This window comes from Mustela nigripes, chromosome X, assembly GCF_022355385.1.
Source record: "Mustela nigripes isolate SB6536 chromosome X, MUSNIG.SB6536, whole genome shotgun sequence".
Classification (NCBI taxonomy): Eukaryota; Metazoa; Chordata; class Mammalia; order Carnivora; family Mustelidae; genus Mustela; species Mustela nigripes.
The window spans coordinates 116,052,172-116,072,600 of record NC_081575.1 but is presented as its reverse complement, the minus strand read 5'-3'; the positions used below and the strand labels follow the sequence as shown (position 1 = coordinate 116,072,600).

General features: G+C 39.8%; 1 protein-coding gene across 2 annotated transcripts in view; it reads left to right on the top strand.

The window, feature by feature from the left end:
* Positions 1-20,429, top strand: part of FRMPD4 (FERM and PDZ domain containing 4) — an 843,416-nt gene that overhangs the window by 17,858 nt on the left and 805,129 nt on the right. For both annotated transcript variants that reach the window (XM_059384955.1, XM_059384959.1), the window contains exon 2: positions 19,616-19,745. In XM_059384955.1, coding sequence (XP_059240938.1) covers positions 19,679-19,745 — 67 coding nt within the window. In that variant the 5' untranslated portion in view covers positions 19,616-19,678. The remainder of the gene's footprint in view (positions 1-19,615; positions 19,746-20,429) is intronic.

Below are 20,429 nucleotides of genomic sequence, written 5' to 3'. Positions count from 1 at the left end.
GCCAATGACCTCTTAGAAGTCAAGGAGGCCACTATAATTGAAAAGTACAGTCGACCCTTGAACAACTCTAGTTTGAGCTGCATGGGTCCACTTGTATGTGGATGTTTCATAGAACAGTACTGTAAATGTATTTGCCTTGTGATTTTCTTAAAAATATTTTCTTTAGCTCACTTTATTGTAATAATACAGCGTATAATGCATATAACATACAAACTCTGTGTTCATCGACAGTTGATATTATCCGTAAGGCTTCGGGTCAGTGGCAGGTAGTAGTGAAGTTTGCATGGAGGTGGGGAGAGGTCAGTGCCCCTGATGACCATGTTGTTCAAGGGTCAACTATACTTTGAAAAGAATCCATTCTGCCATCGTATTTTCCCAGTATTTCTTGTCTTCGAAAGCCGGAAGGGCTATGTATTTCTCTCAAGTTCAGAGGGACTCTGGCAGCCTGTTCTCGTCCTCTTGTTCATTTAGCTCAAATGCCTTTTCCTATTTAATCTCATCACTGTTGGGTTTTCTCTCCCTTATCCTTCCATCTCCTCATCAAAGCAGCAAGATTACACGGAGCCAGCAGGACAAAGGAAACACACACACACACACACACACACACACACACACATGCCTGCTGTTCGTGTGGGCAAACGCACGAGATGAAAGTAGGCACGTACAGGACAGCATTGTGACAGCTTAGGAAGTGGAGTGTGAGGTGGGGCTGTGGGAGGAGCAGCCCTGAGCCCGGAGCTAGAGGGGCAGGGCCCTGAGGAAGAAGCCAAGTTGGGTTAGATGATTTCCTGGAGATGATCTCCTCTTCCTCCTGCCCTCCCTCTCCCTTTCCCCAGCTTCTTTCCTGGTCTTAACTTGACTTCCTCTTTCTCTCTGTCTTTTCTGCAATTTTGTCCTTTCTCTGCTTTCCGCGGCTCTTACTACTCTTCTTCCCGCAACTTGTGCCCTTCTTTCCCAGTTTCTCACTTGCCGTGTGTGCAGGAGGCCCGAGGCTGCTATCTTTAAAAGGCCTTCTTGTGAGGTCCCTGGTTGGCACCTGGGCACTCTGCCTTTGAAACCCTCTCTCAGTGCGAGGCTGTTTTGCCCACCCGGGGCACTGAGAACCTGCTTCCTTCCGGGCATCCAGCCGCTGGGCCGTTGTGGAGGGTCATGATGCTGACGTGACAGACCCCCAAGAAAAACCCTGAACTCGGAGTTTTCAGGAAGACGTCGCCGGGCAGAACCCCGCAAGTGTTGCTGCATGTTCTTGCTGGAGGAACACGTTCCTTCCTGCTGCTAGGGAGAGAGCAGGAAATACGGGCATGGATTCCTCTAGACTCCTCCTGCTGGGTCCTTTCCCCTTACTGATTGCGGGAAGGCGTCGTACCCCGGAGTGAGACTTCTTCTGAATCCCGCGAGTCCTTCTAGCAAATCATTGAACATATGGGTGGTCTTAGGACTCCCGAAATGCATACCAAAGCTAACGTTTTACCTGGCTCATCTTTGCGGCCTTTAAAGTGGCATTTAAAAGTCAGAAAAAGTACTGCTGATTTTTTTTTTTTTTTTTTTTTTTTTTTTTGTCTTGAGAAAGTTATTACTCTTCCCCACTGAGAAGAAACTTACTTAAAAGAAGAGGTGACGGGAGTGGACACTACCACATACGAGGCACGGTGCTAAGTTCCTCTATACATTGTGTCATTTAATTAACATCCCTGTGAGGTAGTTCTGTCACCTATTTTGAAGGCAGGAAACTGACTCACTAAAGATCACAAAGATGGGAGTCGGAGGACAAAACTTCAGTGGTTTAGTTTTGCTTAATGAACATTTATTGAATGACGAACAGCAGTGTGTTAGGCACAAGAGAGAAAGTGATCAGCGAGACTGAGAGCCAATTATAAAGTTGTTCACTAGGCAGACCCTTAACCAAATGAGCCACCCAGGTGCCCCTCCTCCTTTTAAAAGATTTTATTTATTTATTTAAAGAGAGAGTGAGAGAGTTGGTCACTATTTAGGGAGGAGACAGAGAAACCTAACCATTTTGCTCTGGTGAAAGCTTAAAAATATATACCTGGGGGGGTGCCTGGATGGCTCAGTGGGTTAAGCATCTGCCTTCGGCTCAGGTCATGATCCTGGAGTCTCAGGATTCAGTCCCGCATCGGACTCCCTGCTCCCCGGAGAGTCTGCTTCTCCTGCTGACCCTCTCCCCTTTCATGCTTGCGCTCTCTCTTAAGTAGATAAATAAAATATTAAAAAAAAATATATATGTATATACATATATATATATATATATATATATATATATATATACCTGGAGTGCTGGGGAATTTGAAATTGGGCTTTTTAAAGTTCATTATTGTCATGGCCCTCCTTTCTTTCAAGGGACATACATATGAGAAAATGAAAAAGTTGTGTGTTGTTTTTGAATAATTTTTATTAGGTTTTGAAATCTAAAAGAAGTATATGTTCATGACCAAAATGTCTGACAGTTCAAAAACACCAAAGTGAAAGGTCAAAATCCATGTCTGGTTTTCTTTCTTTCTTTTTTTTAGCTTTTATTTATTTATTTATTTGACAAAGAGAGAGAGATCACAAGTAGGAAGAGTGCCAGGCAGAGAGAGAGGGAAGCAGGCTCCCTGCTGAGCAGAGAGCCTGATTCGGGGCTCGATCCCAGGACCCTGAGACCATGACCTGAGCCGAAGGCAGAGGCTTAACCCACTGAGCCACCCAGGCACCCCATGCATCTGGTTTTCAATAATAGCCCCCATTCCATTCCCCAGAGAGAGCCACTTTTCCATTTTTCTATTGCCTTACACGTTCGTTAGTGCTAGAAAATATCAAATAAAAGGATATGAGCCTAAAAATTCCTAAATTTAATCCTTAAAAAAATCACTTTTCTTACAGCCTTTCTGGGCAGAGTTTAAGCATCCTGCCTGCCCATGGCCATGTTGGACTGAGTATATGTTTCTGATGATGAATTATATTTCTGACGATGAATTATATTTCTGACGATGAATTATATTTAAGTTTATCTTTGAATTCATTTTTTAAAAAAGATTTTATGTATTAGAGTCTTGAGAGCACAAGTGGGGTGAAGGGGCAGGAGTGAGTAGGGGAGGGGTAGAGGGAGAAGGAGAATTCGACTCCCCACGGAGCAGGGAGCCCAAGGACTGGGGGCTCCATGCCAGGACCCTGGGATCATGACCTGAGCTGAAGGCAGGCACTTAACTGACTGAGCCACCCAGGCTCCACTCTTTGAGTTCATTTTTAAACTGAAAAAAAAAAAAAAAAAAAAAAGAAAGAGAGAAAGAAAGAAAAAGAGTTGTATTTCAATACAAGTCTTTTTCATTAAAAAAAAAAAAATCCTACCAGTTAATGCTTTACGTTAGGAATCTCAAATCTTTATGTCGATGTTGGATTTTAAGAAAGCTATTTCGAAATGTTCCTGGATTCAGTTTTTTAAAAGCTGAGATTTTGTTTCTTCTGTTCTGAATTTGGGGAAAAAAAATCTTACTTTCCTAAGGATTTATTCTTGGTAAAAGAATAGTGTGACAAAAATAGATTTATGCTCAGCTACTACAGAAATAGGTGATAATGGGTAGAAATGATAAATAATCAGAATAACAGAGGGTCATGATTTATGTTAGAACTGGAAGGAATCCTAGAGCTCATCTGGCACGTCCCCTCATTTTGCATGTAGAGCTCTCCATACTGCTAATGATGAGAAGCAGAAATGAGTGTTGATCCACAATGAGACGACAGTTTGTGGTTCGTTTTTTGTTTCTTGTTTTTATCCTAGAGGCTACTTTTTGTTTGTCCCTGGTTGTGGGTATTCCTATGTATGTTTGGGGAATTTTAAACAGTACAACCTGAGTAATTAAGGAGTAGAAAAGCCACTATGTTCCGTCTGATTCAGGAGAATGGCTCAGGCTCACCATGCTTATTCCTACGAATTTAAACTAAGTAAATTCAGTCCAGATTAACTCATCAAGAATTTAACACAAATTCCTGCCTTCTATTTACTTTATCTCATAGGAATAGGACCCTTAACATGAAGAATTAGAAAGCAATATCAGAGTTCAAATGTGAGATACAAACCAAAGGTACTAGAAGGATATTCAGACATTTTTATGGGTTTAAAAGGCAGTTTTCTTACTTGTAAAATAAAGATTTTGGATTAAGTTAACCCAGTGGTTTTCTTTTTAAATTTTTAGTACATTTATGGACTTGTATAACCATTATCACAGTCTTGTTTTAGGATTTTCCCATTACCCTCACAATTTTTCTTGAGCCCATTTGTAGACAATTCCCAGCCCGATTCTCCCAGCCCCATCCCTACCAGGCCCAGGCAAACACGATCTGCTTTCTCTCTCTAGAACAGAGTTGCCTGCTGCAATTTCATATACATGGAATTGTATAATAATAGTCTTTTGCATCTCTCTTCTTTTAGTTAGCATACTTTTTTGAGCTTCCTCCAGGTCTTAGCCAGTACCAGTAGTTTGTTTTCATTGCTGAGCAACATTCTATTATATGCATGTGTCACATTGTGTTTCTAGAGTCACCTGTAGATGGACGTTTAGGTCATTTTTACTTTTTGACTATTACAAAGAATGCTGCTTTGAACATTCACATACAAGTGTTGTGTGGACATATGCTTTCATTTCTCTTGGGTAGGTTCCTGGGCGTAGACATGCTGGTTTGTATGATAAATTTAATTTTTAAAGAAACTGCCAAACTGTTTTACAAAGTGGCTGTACCATTTTGCAAACTTACCAGCAGTATGTAAGTGTTCTAGTTTCTCCAAATGACTAATGGCGTACATCCTTTCATGTGCTTATTATTTATTTGTGTGTCTTTCTTGGTAAAATTACTATTTGTGGCTCCTACTCATTTTTAAAATTGGCTTGTGTTTTTATTGAGTTACAGGAGTTCTTTATGTATTCTGGATACAAAAAACTAAAAAAATAAATGTTTAAATCTTGAACTCTTCTTATGGATTTTGTCAACAAAGGATTTTGGGAAGTACCTGGCTTTAGCTTAGGTATGATGACAATAGAAATTTTCAAGAGGAGCCAAACTCACACCTTGGAATGCAAATTATGTATAGTTTACCTATAGGAACAGGTATAAATTTGTACAAAAATCCCAATTCTAACAGATATACAGTAAGGTTCTGTTCTCAACTTGTAATTCTTTATCACAAGGAAGCTAATGAAATCCTTTTGTCTGGTATAACTAAGAAAAGAATTGTTATGGTCCAGTGGTAAGATTCCTTTCTTCACTACATATTAGCTGAAAATAAGAGACCAGTGCACTGGCCTGAAAAATGGATGATGAGTGAAGTGGGGATTGGGATATTCCTGTGTGTCCATTTCACATCATCTGGACCACATAGTCATAACTTCTACTTGGGAATTACTTATGTATGAGCAGGAAGGAAGGCAGCACCAGGCTTCACCAGTAAAATGGACCACACTCCTCACACTTCTCAGAGCTTATGGTGACAACACTGTATGACTTCAGACTTTTCAAGTTTTTTGTGACTTCTCTTATGGCCCAGTCTATAGTCTATCCTGTAGGATATTTCTTTTTTTTTTTTTAAAGATTTTATTTATTTGTTTATTTGTCAGAATGAGAGAGAGAAAGAGACAGGAGAGTACAAGCAGAGTGGCAGGCAGAGGCAGAGAGAGAAGCAGGCTCCCTGGGACTTGATCCCAGGACCCTGAGATCATGACCTGAGCCGATGGCAGTGGCTTAACCCACTGAGCCACCCAAGTGCACCTATCCTGTAGGATGTTTCATGTGTGCTTTAAAAGAATGCTTACTAGGAAGACTCTCATAGAAGAAGTTGATGCTGACTATAAAGTAACTTGTGAAATGTACTTTGAATCAGTTTCTGACACCACTATGTAAATGAGGTTTCTTCCTATTCTCCTAAGGTAAACTTAACAAGGAGATGCATATTTATGGTGCAAATTATTAAGAAAGCAAATATACTTGCAGAAATCTTCAAAAATGTAGCTGTCAAAATATTTTGTTTTTCCTATCACTGGTTTTAATAAACAGGTGAAGGTGTGAAGATATTATTTTTTTTCTCACCATATTCTTCAACATTTATGTACATAAAGAGAGCCTTAGTAAGACCATTCCCATGGTTGAACTGAGCTATTTGGCATTTATTTAATTAAAAACTTACTCATATACTGCACATGGGAAGAACTATACTTGCTAAGGACATAATTATCCAGGATATCAATTTTTATTCTCTGGCATATGAAGTTGATAATAACTAAAAGTAGGAAGCACAAAGAGGCAAAGCATAGCATTATGCAATGTTTTGAGCTTTGTCATGCAGTATTAAAAAGAAATTTCAAAGGGAACCTGGATGGCTCAGTCAGTTAAGTGTCTGCCTTGGACTCAGGTCATGATCCCAAGTTCCTAGGATTGAGCCTCGTGTCGGCTCCCTGCTCAGTGGGCCACCTCCTTCTCCCTCTGCCTCTTCCCCCACCCATGCTCTCTCTCAAATAAATAAATAAAATCTTTAAAAGAAAAATTTTTATGTTTTCATGTGATAAAAATTTTGCAAAATATACTTGCTTTTGTTCTGTCAAACTTAAAACTGATCATTTTGAGATAGAATCTTGAGATGAGGTGGACATTTTTTAGGGTAATTAAAAAAAATAAAGTCCATGTTAGGACAACAGAATTCCATTTTTCCTAAAGTGAGGAAGGCCTTTTTCCAAGACTTTTGAGTTCTTGCCTTTTTGTGTTGTAGAAGGTAAATAGTTAAGATTGCTTTGTTATTCAGTTTATCACTGCTATAGAAATACCGTTGAGGTTGAAGTTCAGGGAAGAATTGTTTTCTCCACATATTATAAGAGTTCTGCTTTTGGAGTTATTTACCACCTGACATCTGTCTCTTGTTACTGGTTTCCCAGTAACTGGATTCCCCTGGAGTTTAGGCTAGCTGCTGCTGCCTCTTCACAGGAATGGCCCCCGGTTCCTCCCTGATGTTTTCACTCTGCCTGTGTCCTTCTCCTTCTTTGGGGATATGTTCCTGTTGTTGGACGTGGTTTTTCTGGTCTTTATATTTGAGGATTTGGACTGTCATTTCTATTAACTCTGCTTAACTTTTGCCTTGTGTGTTGCAAACTCCCAAGAATTATTGTTGACTTAAATGAGTCAAATGAGGAATTAAATGCAGCAAGGCTACTTCTCAGGACAGTATAAAATTAAGAACACATTTGCCAGAGCACTTGAAATCGTTGACAATAGGCATATATTTTGGAAATAATAGTTTCTCAATTTACTGTTTTCTACAAATGCATTGCTATAGTCCTTGGCTGGCTGTTGTATGCAGAGTTATTATATGTGGTTACTATTTCTCATGTTAATCACTTTTTTGAGATTGAGATGTGAGAAGAACTTTCTGGTTGAGAATTTTCAATGGGATGTTGGCCTGAGGTTCTGCTTCTTCCGGGATATATCTGGACTCTGTACTTGAACCCACTGCGTGACTCAGGTGACATTTGCAATCCTGATTCATCCCTTACCAGCAGCATATTGATGCCAGAGGATGTTTCCTGATGATCATCAGTGTTCCTTTTGGTCAGATATACTTGGTTGTTCCAGGAAGGGGAGTTGGCAGCTTAGAGCCAATTGCTACTTGACTAGCTATTAGTGATGTGTTCTTTTCCCTCTGGGTGTCAGCTCCCCGAGGGCTCTGTGACAATCATACTTTAATAATATTTAGAGGGCACGAATTGTCTTGGAGAAAATGTTTCTGCCTTGGAAGCATCTTATGAGGTTCTTGAAATCTGATTATAAATGAACTCATGAAAGAGATAAAAATTTTATAAGCCAGTTGGATTTTCCCTAAACCAAGTTAGGAATACACGGTTTGTTTGTTGCTTCAGGTAACACAAGTGGAGTTTAAAGGGCTTACTGTAAACCTCAAATTCCAGGTTATCCTTGGAGATAAAGATTGATTGATCGATCTTCATTTGCTACTGATTGTTCTTTTATTGACGTTTACAAGGTTCTCTACGTAAGAGTAGTTACTTTGGAGATTGTCTTTTTAGTCTAAGACTCTTGAATTCACCTGAAACACTTTCTCAGAGGATTTAATTTTTTAAAAATACAATAGCAGTTAAATCTTTGCTTTGAGAGTCTTAAGAAACTTATAGGCATTTATTGATTTTATTTCTTTGTATTAATTGTGGATGTATGTGGTACAAAGGTGAACAAGAGCGAAAAGCTCCAAGAGAAGATGGACACTGAAATCTGACATAAGTGATAAGTGATACAGTGATAAAAAGGACATAGATAGCTGAAGAGGTTTTATTAAGATTGTTAAAAGAGAAACTGAGGCATGTTTTAAGACTTTGAACAAATACCGTTGGAATTAGGCAGTACCAAACCTTAAGTGGTAAGGAGCCTTTCGCCAACAGGAGCTTGGAGAGAAACTTCTATAAAGCAAAGGAGGAAGCAAAGACAGGAAATCATTGAAGGGCTGTACCTCAAAGCCTAGCTGGCTGTTTGTGATTGGTGGTCCATAGCGTTTTGATTTCGTAACCTTGAGGCATTTACAAGCTTGCATTTGGGTTTGCTTATCTAGGCTGCCCTCAGCATTCCAGCCACCTCAGTCTAATGACCTCTTTATTTTATTAATTTAACAGTTCCCACTTTTGGTCATTTTCTCATATGTGACAGAACACGTTTTGGTATTAGTGGCACTCTTTTGTTTGTTTGTTTGTTTTGTTTTTTACTATTTTTTTTTTTTAAAGTAAACTCTATGCCCAGTGTGGGGCTTGAACCCACAAGATCAAAAGCCACATGCTCCACTGACTGAGCCAGCCAGGCACCTTGGTATGAGTGTCAGTCTGTCACCATCAGAGTTAAGTTGCTCTTAATTTACTGTGAACCTCATAGGTGATGATGTCAGATCCGTGGAAGAAATATTTCTGCTGTTCATCTTGTTCCTCTTGTTTCTGTTTCTCCAAGCCCAGTGGGACCATCTGATGTGCTGCTGATGGCTGTGAACATGCACTTAAGACCTTTAAGAGGAAATAACATACCAGATCACTAAAATGATGACTTATTATAAGAATAACACTAACAGACTGGAATATACTCCTCAACCCCCATGAGCCAAGCCAATGGGTCTCAAATAAGTCAAAGAGGGGACATCAGCCTGTTTTAGCCAAGCGGCTGGTTTGTGAATTTACTGTATTTGCTGTGAGACCAGAGTGTTGGTCCAGGTGCTGCAGGAAGTATTTGCTGTGGCGCCGGCTCCTCCTTGTTCAGCCCGTAAGTCACCTAAAGCAGTTCTCTTATCCGAAACCATCTTAGCAAGAACATCTGGAGACTTAATTGTGTAGCTATGGCCTGAGCAGTAGTTCAGCAATAGTTGCCCTGGTGAAGGAGCGTTATTTTCCTGTGCGTTATCAGAGAGAAGAAGCAAGTGGTAGAAACGCAGAAGGAATAAAGAAGAAGGAGAAGAAGAAGGAATAATGGAGATGAAGATCTTGATCCATGATCTTGGAGGAGCTGTCCGCCTCAAGATGCCATCTGCTTCTGAGGAGGAACCTCCCTAGTCAACTTGAATTTTAGATCTCCAGCTGGCATGCCATTCCAAGAGTCTGGAGGAGCCCTTTTTCATGGGGAAAAGTGGACCCAAGTTCAAGTCCCTGAAGTTTGGCTGTGGTCTTGGCAGTGAGAAGGACTGTTTATGATTTCTTCCAGGGAGGTTCAAGGGCAGCCTTGGTTCTTGGTGATTCCAAGTCAGAAAGGTGGGAGAAAATTAGAAATGTTAGCCTGGAGAGTTGTAGCCAGACACTTGAGGAAACTAGAATTCAGGATCCAGTTCAGGTAATAGATACATAGTAGTTTCCTCCTTCCTTTTTTTTTTTTTTTGTATCCATTTTTTATTTACATTGTAATTAGTTAACATACAGTGTAATATTGGTTTCAGGAGTATGCAGTAGTTTCCTTTCACCCTTATTATTTCTAAGTAGGCTTTTTTTTTTTAAGTTTTATTTATTCAAGGAATCTCAATGCCCCCCCGTGGGGCTTGAACTCATGACCCTGAGACCAGAGTCACACGCTTCTCTGACTGAGCCAGCCAGACCCCCCTCCTAAGTAGTTTAAATTACATATGTTGATTAGAATTCTTAATCCGGAGAGTCCTTTATTTCTAGTGAAAACTAAGAAGTAAGCAACATCGACTGTCAGTTACACTAGCATTCTGTGGATTGGGAAATTTATAAATATATTTCACAATTTCTAGAAGTATATTCTTCCTCAGTTAAATTTTTGATGTGTTATAAAAGAGGTCTACTAATCAATCCAAATATCTTTAGTTCCTCTGTAAAAGAAAGCCAAAAGTGGATAAAGCTGTGTTCAGTAATTAATGTTTTAGTATTTTATTCTATTTGGAATGATTCATTGAGATACTCAATGAATAGCCATCATTTAACTTATCTCAGTATAATTTCAAGGTTTCCAGTTACTAAAAAGATTTCGAGGGGTACCTGGGTGGCTTAGTTGGTTAAGGGTCCTCTTGATTTCACTCAGCTAAGGTAAGGATCTCAGAGGAGCCCTGCCTAAGACTCTCTGCTCAGTGGAGAGAGTCTGCTTCCTCCTCTCCCTCTCCCTCTGCCCCTACACTGCTTCCGACCCATACTCTTTCTCTCTCTCTTTTTTTTTTCAAATTTTATTTATTTATTTGAGAGACAGTGAAAGCAAGAGAGATCACAGAAGGAGAAGTAGAAGAAGATTTGCCCCTGGGGGGAGAGCCCGACATAAGGATTGATCCCAGGACCCCAAGATCATGACCTGAGCTGAAGGGAGACATTTAACTGACTGAGCCACCCAAGTGCCCCACACTCATTATCTCTCAAATAAATAAGTAAATACTTAAAAAGGAGATTTTGAAAACTATCTTTTTTGACCCCCCAAAATTGTATAACCCACTGATAATCGTAATATTAACAAAATCTATAGTGTTTTTTATGTTCTAAGCATTTTGTATTTAATATTAAATACAATTAATATTAATCCTATAAAATATGTACTATTAAGGGTTTCTGTCTGGCTCAATGGATAGAGCATCTGAGTCTTGATCTCATGCTCATGAGTTTGAGCCCCATGTTGGGTACAGAGATTACTTAAAAAAATAAATAAATAAAAAGAAACATGTACTATTATATGGACATATACAAGTACATATATATATGCACAAACATACATATATGATCACTGAGAATACACATATTATTAATATATATAATTTTATATTTAGTTCATATCTTAAAAATATTTCTTTTCCATCATGGAAATAATAGAACAGATGATTTTTGGCAAATGAAATATATATACATAAAACACATAACATGATTCAGTGCTACAGTTTATAATGTAGAAATGGCTTGAGTTCTTTTTATTTTTTAAGTTTTCTTAATATACTGTCTAGATGTGTTATTTACATTATCTTTTTCATTTTATAGTATAGTTGACATATAATATTAATTTGAGGGGCCCCTGAGTGGCTCAGTTAGTTAAATGTCTGCCTTTGACTCAGGTCATGATCTTGGGGTCCTGGGATTGAGTTCTGTGTTGTGCTCCCTACTCAGTGGAGAACCTCCTTCTCCTTCTCCCTCTGCCCCACTCGTTCGCTCTCCCTCTCCCTCTCTCTCTTTCTCTCTCATGTGCATACACACTCTCCCAAATAAATAAATAATATTAGTTTCAGGTGTATAACAGTGATTGAACAACTAAAAACATTATGAAATGCTTACTACAAGTGTAGTTACCCTCCATTGCCATATGTCATTATTACAATATTATTGGCTATATTTCCTATGCTGTACTTTTCATCCCTGTGATTTATTTTATAACTGGAACTTTATACATTTTAATCCCCTTCACCTAGTTTGCCTATCCTCCCAACCTGGATTTTGGAAACTGTTTTTAAGAAGATAGACAATTAGGCATAATTATTGTTGAAAATGCATTTATAAACCTCTATGTTCCTTACATATATTTAATTTACTTGTTCTTAACAATTATCTTGAAATTACTTGTGAAAATTTTATAAGGCATTAAGCAGCTAAGCATCATTTTTGCTGACATATTCTGTAACAAAGATAACATGAGCTTGTTTCACTTTTAGGAAACCTAGGTAGAACAAAAGTATTATAATTAATGCTGGTAACTCTAAAGACATGCCTATTATAATTAAACCAACACAACACTTAAACGAGCTTTTATTTACCAAGATTATTCTAGATGACATAAACTTGAAAACCATTTGGGTAAGTTCCTGTATTTCTAAGAATATACTGATTTATGTAAATACTTTCATGTCTTAAGCTCATTAAATAGAAGTCTTTACAAATTAATTTTGGTGATATCATCTGGAGGTAGAAAAATATCACACATCTATAACATACACACATAGAAATGCAGACAGAAATCTTATATTTTTAGAGGGACCTGAGTGACTCAGTTGGTTAAGCATCTGACTCTTGATTTTGGCTCAGGTCATGATCTCAGGGTCTTGAGCTCAAGCCCTGAGTTGATTCTCTCTCTCTCCCTCTCCTTTTGCCCCTCCCCACCACAGTGCTCACTCACTCTCACTCTCTCTTAAATAAATAAATAAGTAAATAAATCTTAAACAAAAATTTAGCCATGAGACCAACAGACACATACAAAGATACTCAGCTTCACTCATCATCAGGAAAATGCAAATCAAAAGATACCACCTAACACCAGTCAGAATGGCTAGTATCAAAAAGGCAAGAAATACAAATGTTGACAAGGATGTGGGAGAATAGAGAACCCTCATCCTGTGTTGCTGGGAATGTAAATTGGTGCAGTCAGTCTAGAAAACAGTATGGAATTTCCACAAAAAATCCGAAAATAGAAACACCATATGGTCCAGTAATTCCACTTCTGGGTATTTACCCAAAGAAAATGAAAACACTAATTTGAAAAGATACATACATCTCTATGTTTACTGCAGCATTAGTCATAATAGCCAAGATATGGAAGCAATCTAAATGTCCATCAAAAGATGAATAGGAGTGCCTGGCTGGCTTAGTCAGTAGAGCATGTGACTCTTGATCTCGAAGATGTAAGTTTGAGCCCCACATTAGGTGTAGAGATAACTTTTATAAAGATCTTGTGAAAAAAGGTGGATAAAGAAGATGTGGTATATACACACAATGGAACAATACTCAGCCATGAAAAAGAATAAAACCTTGCCATCTGTGACAACATGGATAGACGTAGAAGGTATTATGCTACGTGAAATGTCAGAGAAAGACAAATATCATATGATATCACTTAAATGTGGAATCCAAAAAAACAAAACAAAGAAATAAACATAGCAAAACAAAAATAGAAACAGATTCATAAATATAGAGACTGGTGGTTGGCAAAGGGCAGGGAAGAGAATAGGCAAAATAGGTGAATGGGATTGGCAATTTCCAAATTATAAAGCTCCCAGTTATAAATAAGTCATAGGGAATATAGTCAACAATAATGTAACAGTTTTGTATAGTGACAGATGGTAACTATACTTCTTGTGGTGAGCATTTCATGTTAGTAATTGTCAAATCACTATGTTCTATACCTGAAACTAATATAATATTAGATATCAACTATACTTCAATTAAAAATACCGATAAATTTTGGTATGCCTAGCTGACTCATTTGGTAGAGCATGGGACTGACTCTTAATCTTGGGGTTGTAAGTTCAAGCCCCATTTTGGGTGTAGAGATTACTTTAAAAAAATCTTCGGGGATGCCTGGGTGGCTCAGTCAGTTAAGTGTCTGCCTTCGGCTCAGGTCATGATTTCAGGGTCCTGGGATCGAGCCCCGCATCGGGCTCTCTGCTCAGCAGGGAGCCTGCTTCCCTCTCTGCCTACTTGTGATCTCTCCCTCCCTGTCAAATAAATAAATAAAATCTTAAAAAATAATCTTTGGGGTGCCTGGGTGTCTCATACGGTTAAGTGTCTGACTCTTGGTTTCGGCTCAGGACATGATCTCAGGGTCAGGAGATGGAGTCCCTATATTGGGATCCACAACTTCACATTACTTAAAAGTGCTTCAGATTCTCTCTCTTTCCCTTTGCCCCTCCCCCAGTTACATATATGTCCTCTATCTCCCTCTCTTAAAAAACAAGAACAAAAAACACCCAGTTCCTACCCGGTTTTGTATAACGGGGGCCAATCTGCCCAATTTATGACCATGAAACTACTTGGGGAGAAAAAAAGTCCTCTTGAGTAACTTGTCAAGTCAGTTGGGGCAAAGAGTAAATATTCCTGGTAGTACTGAACAATGCCACGGAACCAAGAGGAGTTCTCAAAGAGGTGCAAAAGATAATACTTTTCCCAAATCCAGAGCCACTCCTAAAGATCACCAATAGAAAGAAGACTGTTCCCCCTGAGAGCTGAAATTACTAAGGAGTTTTAACAGTTGGTAGGACCCTCGCCACAAATGGAATGCAACCCACATTTCTGCCCAGGCTTATCTAGCCATGAATGGAGGCACAACACACATTTCTGTTCAGCTATCTCTTGGGGGTCCCCAGTCTGATGGTTGCCAAGCCAAATTCTGAAAGATGCAAAATGAGACAAAAAAAGGCTATCACTGTCCTTAGGAGAGAAAGAATGGATAACCAACTTTTTTTTTTTTTCCCCTCCGCCGATCCGAATTTAGAAAGGAAGGGAAAATGTGAAATTTACCTTCGCTCCACCAGGCAACAGAGGTCTGGGAGGGCTGACTTTGGTAAGACTTGTTACCCTTTTCTGGCCTCTGCCAGTTTTCCCAGGATGCCTTCTGCCTGAGCCAGGGTGTCCCATGTCCTAGCTGGTCTTATATTGACCACCAGAAACTGTACAGGAAGAAAAATAATTTTCTCTCTACCCTTTGTAGTCAGTGTCTGGCTGAAACCCCTCTTTCTCTAGGGCATCTTGTAAATTGATAAGATTATCTAAAATGGTTAAAAGTTCGCACTGAAGCCACTGTAATTGAAGATTATCTTTGGTACGATTAACGTACTTGTTCAATCTTAAAACAAAATTTTATTTGTCTGAGGCCTCTCATTGGCACTGATTCAGTTAAAGTCAGATCTAGTCTGACCCTAGACCCAGTCCAGTTTTTCGGTCAGACCCAGTCCATTCCTAGAAGTTTTGGACCCAGTCCGGAAAACGAAATGTTCAAATAGTCTGAAAGCTCATAACACGAAAGCTGTGGAACTAGGATCCAGGAAGCAAGTAGGACTTGTCTACTATTGCCACAGGCAGCAAGAAAGCAGCAAGCTGAAGAGGCTCAGCAGGTACCTGTGTTTGGTTTCTCATTGCTCTGGAACTGTTAAACGACTGAGGCATATTAAATTTTTTTATTTTTATTTTATTCACTTTTTTTTTTTAAAAGATTTTATTTATTTGTCAGAGAGAGAGAAAGAGAGCACAGGCAGGGGGGCCAGCAGGCAGACAGAGAAGCAGATTCCCCGCTGAGCAGGAGCCTAATGTGGGACTCGATCCTAGGACCCTGGGATCATGACCTGAGCCAAAGGCAGATGCTAACTGACTAAGCCACCCAGGCCCCCCTTTATTTTCTTTTTTAATAAAGATTTTATTTATTTATTTTGTGTGAGAGAGAGAGAGAGCACAATCATGGGGAGTGGCAGGCAAACGGAGAAGCAGGCTCCCTGCTGAGCAGGGACCTCCCCCAAACCCCCAATGCAGGACACAATCCCAGGACTCTAGAATCATGACCCGAACTGAAGGCAGATGCGTAACTGACTGAGCCACCAGGCGTCCCATATTAAAATTTTTTAGAGTTTACTTGAACAAATGCCAGTTCAAACTGGGCATTGCCAAACCAGAAATGGTTAGGAGCACTCCCCTCACAGGAGCTGGGGGAGAGAGTTTCATGGAGAAAACATGAAAGCAAAGTAGGGCAATTATTGATTGGCCATCACTCCATGCCTAGTTGTTGGCTGTTTGTGACTGGTTGTTCTTAGCATTTTGATTTTGTAACCCTGAGGCATTTAGAGGCTTTGGTTTTGCTCTGCTTTTGCAGGTCTCCACAGCATTAGAGCCTTCTCAATTTAATGGCCTCCTTGTTTAATTTAATAGGATTTTATATTTAAATCTCTTGAAGAATATTCATTTATTGGGTCAGTTTCCTATGTCAGCTAATTATACTGTGCGGATTTGCTATGACTGCAGTGACGTTCTTTCTCAGGTCAGTGGGGGTTTTGCATTGCATTTAAGAATCAACATTCGTTTGGGTTTGATAGTTTCTGTTTATCTTTTTTTAAAGATTTTATTAATTTATTTGACAGAGAGAGAGAGAGAGAGAGAAAGGACAAACAGGAGAAGCTACAGGCAGAGGGAGAGGGAGAAGCAGGCTCTCCACTGAACAGGGAGCCCAATGCAGGCTCGATCCCAGGACCCTGAGACCATGACCTGAGCCAAAGGCAGACACTTAACTGACTGAGCCACCCAGGCACCCCTCCTATTTATCTTATAAATCTTTTTTAAACAACACAAACATGAAAATAAGAAAAAAAATTCTTTTAGCTTTATTTTTTGTCCTGGGTCAATAGATAGGCACAGGGCCAGAATCTCTCTTTCATTAGTTCATTTGTTTTTTTTTTTTTCAATGCACTGTTTGTACAATTGTACAGGAATATACACTTAAAATGTCTGCCTTTCTTCCTGGGGTTGGCTATGAAGATAGAACTTGTAAGAACTAAAATAAGTAGGAAGTGCTTAATACTCTAAGCACAAGAGTATCCAGAGTTCTCTGCGTGCTTTAAGGCAAGAAGGAACCTTTCTGCAAGGGTAGAGGTTGAGCAGACGCAGGTGGGTGAGAGGTTTGAATTTGGTCTTGATGTTGTATTGGCATTTCAGAATGACCTTACAGCAGAGTAGGTAGGAGCTTGAAAAGAGGCTTAGAGGTGAAGAAAGTATTAGAGGGAGGGAATGGTATATATAAAGCAAAACATTTTAGTCACCTTTGGGGCTCCTGTGGGGACCAAGGGATTACTTAGACTAATGTAAAAGTGTCCAAAAAGGGGGGCACCTGGGTGGTTCAGCGGGTTAAAGCCTCTGCCTTCGGCTCAGGTCATGATCCCAGGGTCCTGGGATCGAGCCCGGCATCGGGCTCTCTGCTCAGTGGGGAACCTGCTTCCTCTTCTATCTCTGCCTGCCTCTCTGCCTACTTGTGATCTCTGTCAAATAAATAAATAAAATCTTTAAAAAAAAAAAAGTGTCCAAAAAGGAAGTGCCATAAACCAAGGTTACACGTGGGTTAGGTGGAGATCAGGGAAAATTTGAATGCCAAGCTCAAGACTTATTCCACAGATAAAAACTTCTGAATTTCTATGTAGTAGTGGCATGTTGTCCCCAAGAATTCACTTCATAGGCCTCCTACACTGGGAAGCAATTGTCCCAGAGCCCCAGCCTCTGCCCTCTGGGCTCCATTGTGTCTCTTGCCTCTCATAGGCTGCTCCCCAGCCATGGCTGAGTGGGGGGGTATTCAGGAGGCAATCTCTTTGTTGGTTGACCTTGCCTCAAGAACTCCAGACAGCTTTGCTGAACCTTCCTTAGATATTAAGGGGTCTAGGATGCTTCAAGTAAATGGGGGTCTGTCAGTTCTCTTAACCTTGCCTTAACCCATCTGTTGTTTCTCTCTCTCTCTCTTTTTTTTTTTTTTTGAAGATTTTATTTATTTGAGAGAGAGAGAGAGAGAGAGAGAGCATAACCAGGGCGAGTGGCAGGCAGAGAAAGAGGGAGAAGCAGACTCCCTGCTGAGCAGGGAGCCCAACATGGGGCTTGATCCCAGAACTCCGGGATCGTGACCTGAGCTGAAGGCAGACGTCTAACCGACTGAGCCACCCAGGACCCCTGTTAGTTCTCTTTTGCATAGCTATTTCTATTAACAAAATACTCATTTATTTAATCTTGTCTTGACTTTTGCTTCTTAGATAAAGCACCAGGACTAAAGAGGTGTTTAGGGTGGCAAACTGGTTGGAGGTATATGACTTGGGAGATGTGTTTGTATGGCTGGCACACTGCTTTTATTTAGATCATGTGGATATTTGAAGAGACTTTGGTGAAACTAGTGGTGATTATAGAGGTCTATAGGACCTCCCTAGGTTCCCCTGGGTATTGGTAGTGGGGAGTCACTTAATATTTTTGACTTATTACATAAATGATGACACATTATTTCATAGTTCAGCCATAAACTATATGTTATTGCATAATAACACTCATTTTTGCCTCTAGTTCAGTGCTTCTGACTTAGAACTGTTAAGTGTTTGACAAAGACAGCTTAGAAATTCTTTTCTCTATTATTTTCTTCCCTCAGTGTTCTTTTATACATTTTATCAGGAATTATGGCATGACCATACAACTTCTTAATTTAGAGTGCCTCTTCTTTGTGTAATTTGTGAGAGAACTCTTATGACAGCCAGAAATTATTTTGAGTCAGTTTAGCATTAATAAAGACATGCTCCCTGTTCACCTGTTACTCAGCTTTGGGTTCTGCTTGGTCTTGCATTGAAATAATTCTATGTTTAGGACCTTGCCCTTGGTTGCCTTGGATCTCCTGGTACTGTCACAACTTTGGGCTGTGACTTTGCTGCAGGTGCTAACCGGAGGAGACAATAGGCTGCCAAGCAGAGGCAGAGGGGGGGGAAACTGGATTTCCACACATCCTGCGGCCTTGGCAAGTGGCACACATCGCATGAGTCTGTGAAAATAGCTTCTACTGGGAATATGTGCCATAAATAAACAAAGACTGCTCAGAAAGTTAACAAAAGTGAAGGAATGAGGGAGGAAGAAGAGAGGAGCCTGGTTGAGGACTGAAGGCCCTTGAAGGGCACGGGATTGGGTGGTCAGACACAGCAAAGGGGGAGGACAGAGGAAGCCAGCTAGGGGATGTGAGAGCCCACAGGAATCAGCAAGACTGAACAGGGTTCTTAGAAGGGAAGGGGAAAGTGGCCAGTGGTTTTGATTTGCATGCATAACTGAGCAATTAGGAGCTTTTGGTATCCTTTAGGGAAAGCATGTACTTCATCCTGAGTGACCTAGGGGTTATTTAACAAATGCAAAATCAACCAGGCCTATTGTCTTTATATGCAAAACCATCCTGTCATTCTTTTGTTACTCTGGGAATATTCTAGAGAGTTGATGCCTCATTTATCCCTGAAGACTTTGAGTCATCTGCTGATTCCCTAAAAACAAAGATACATTCCAGAACTGAAGAATTGAATGGATATTTTCCATTGACCATCCCATGCTTTGATTTTGTTGGCATTCTTAATTTCTGTTTATAGTAAAATGTGAGTGTTTCCCTGGGCAGTAAAATGGATTTTTCTCTAGTAAATGTTTGTTCCTATGCAGAAAAATGTGAACGAGGCTTTATAATTCATTGTTAACGAGTAGTTTAAATTGAAGGTGGTAGAGATAGAAAAGTTGGAAGAACAGCTATTTGTGACGTTTTCAGGAGGCGAATTCTCGCAGTGAGTAAAGCTGAGTGGATTATACTGTTCTTTAAAAATGTATAACACATTTTGTACAAAGAAGGTAGTGAAAACCAGATATCATTTATCTTCTAGGTGGATGGAAAAGAGACCAAGAGAAAAAAATAAGTGGCTTAATCACCCAACTTTACCCAGAGAATGGAATATAAAATGCAAGATTCCAAACCCCGCCCTTCCATTTCATCTTCATTTCTGAAAAACACAGGTGAGCATCATCATTTCAAAAATTGACAGCAGTGCAGATCTGGTTCAAAGATTGGTTTAGTTTTCTTGCAAATACAATTAGAATGGTATTGTTTTCTTATTTGTGAATGTGGAAATAGGTGGCTTGATTTTTTTTAAAAGCACATCTCTGTGAGCTGTGTAGGACCTATGAAGATGGGCTACACAGAACTCAGTCTCTACAGGAAGGACAACTCCAACAATAGCCAACAGTGATAGCCACAGCCTAGGGAATCCACATTCTGTGCTGGACATTGTCCTAAGGTGCACTCCGTAGGTTTTCCACTGAATCCTTATCATAAGATTCATTAGGTAAGTATTTTCAGCGCTTTATGAGTATGGAAATGGAGGCATAGAGAGACTAAGACATTGGCTGACGTTCAGGTATCTAATATGACTAGTCCAACTTTGTTATCTCTAGAGGTAATTCTCTTAACCAAGGCAGATTATGTAAGTGGTAAAATGAGTGCTGATGGGACTACACCAGCTCCTTTCACACATTTGATTCTCCTGCAAGGATATCCAGATTGTAGAGTAAGCCAAATCAAAATGCTCTGATCTGTACAAGGCTTTGCCATAGGAAGAACTACTATGTGGCCTGGTCTTATGATATCTTATGTCCATCAGCTAATTGCTTTTGGGAGAAGGACTTCACCGAGTAGTAGTT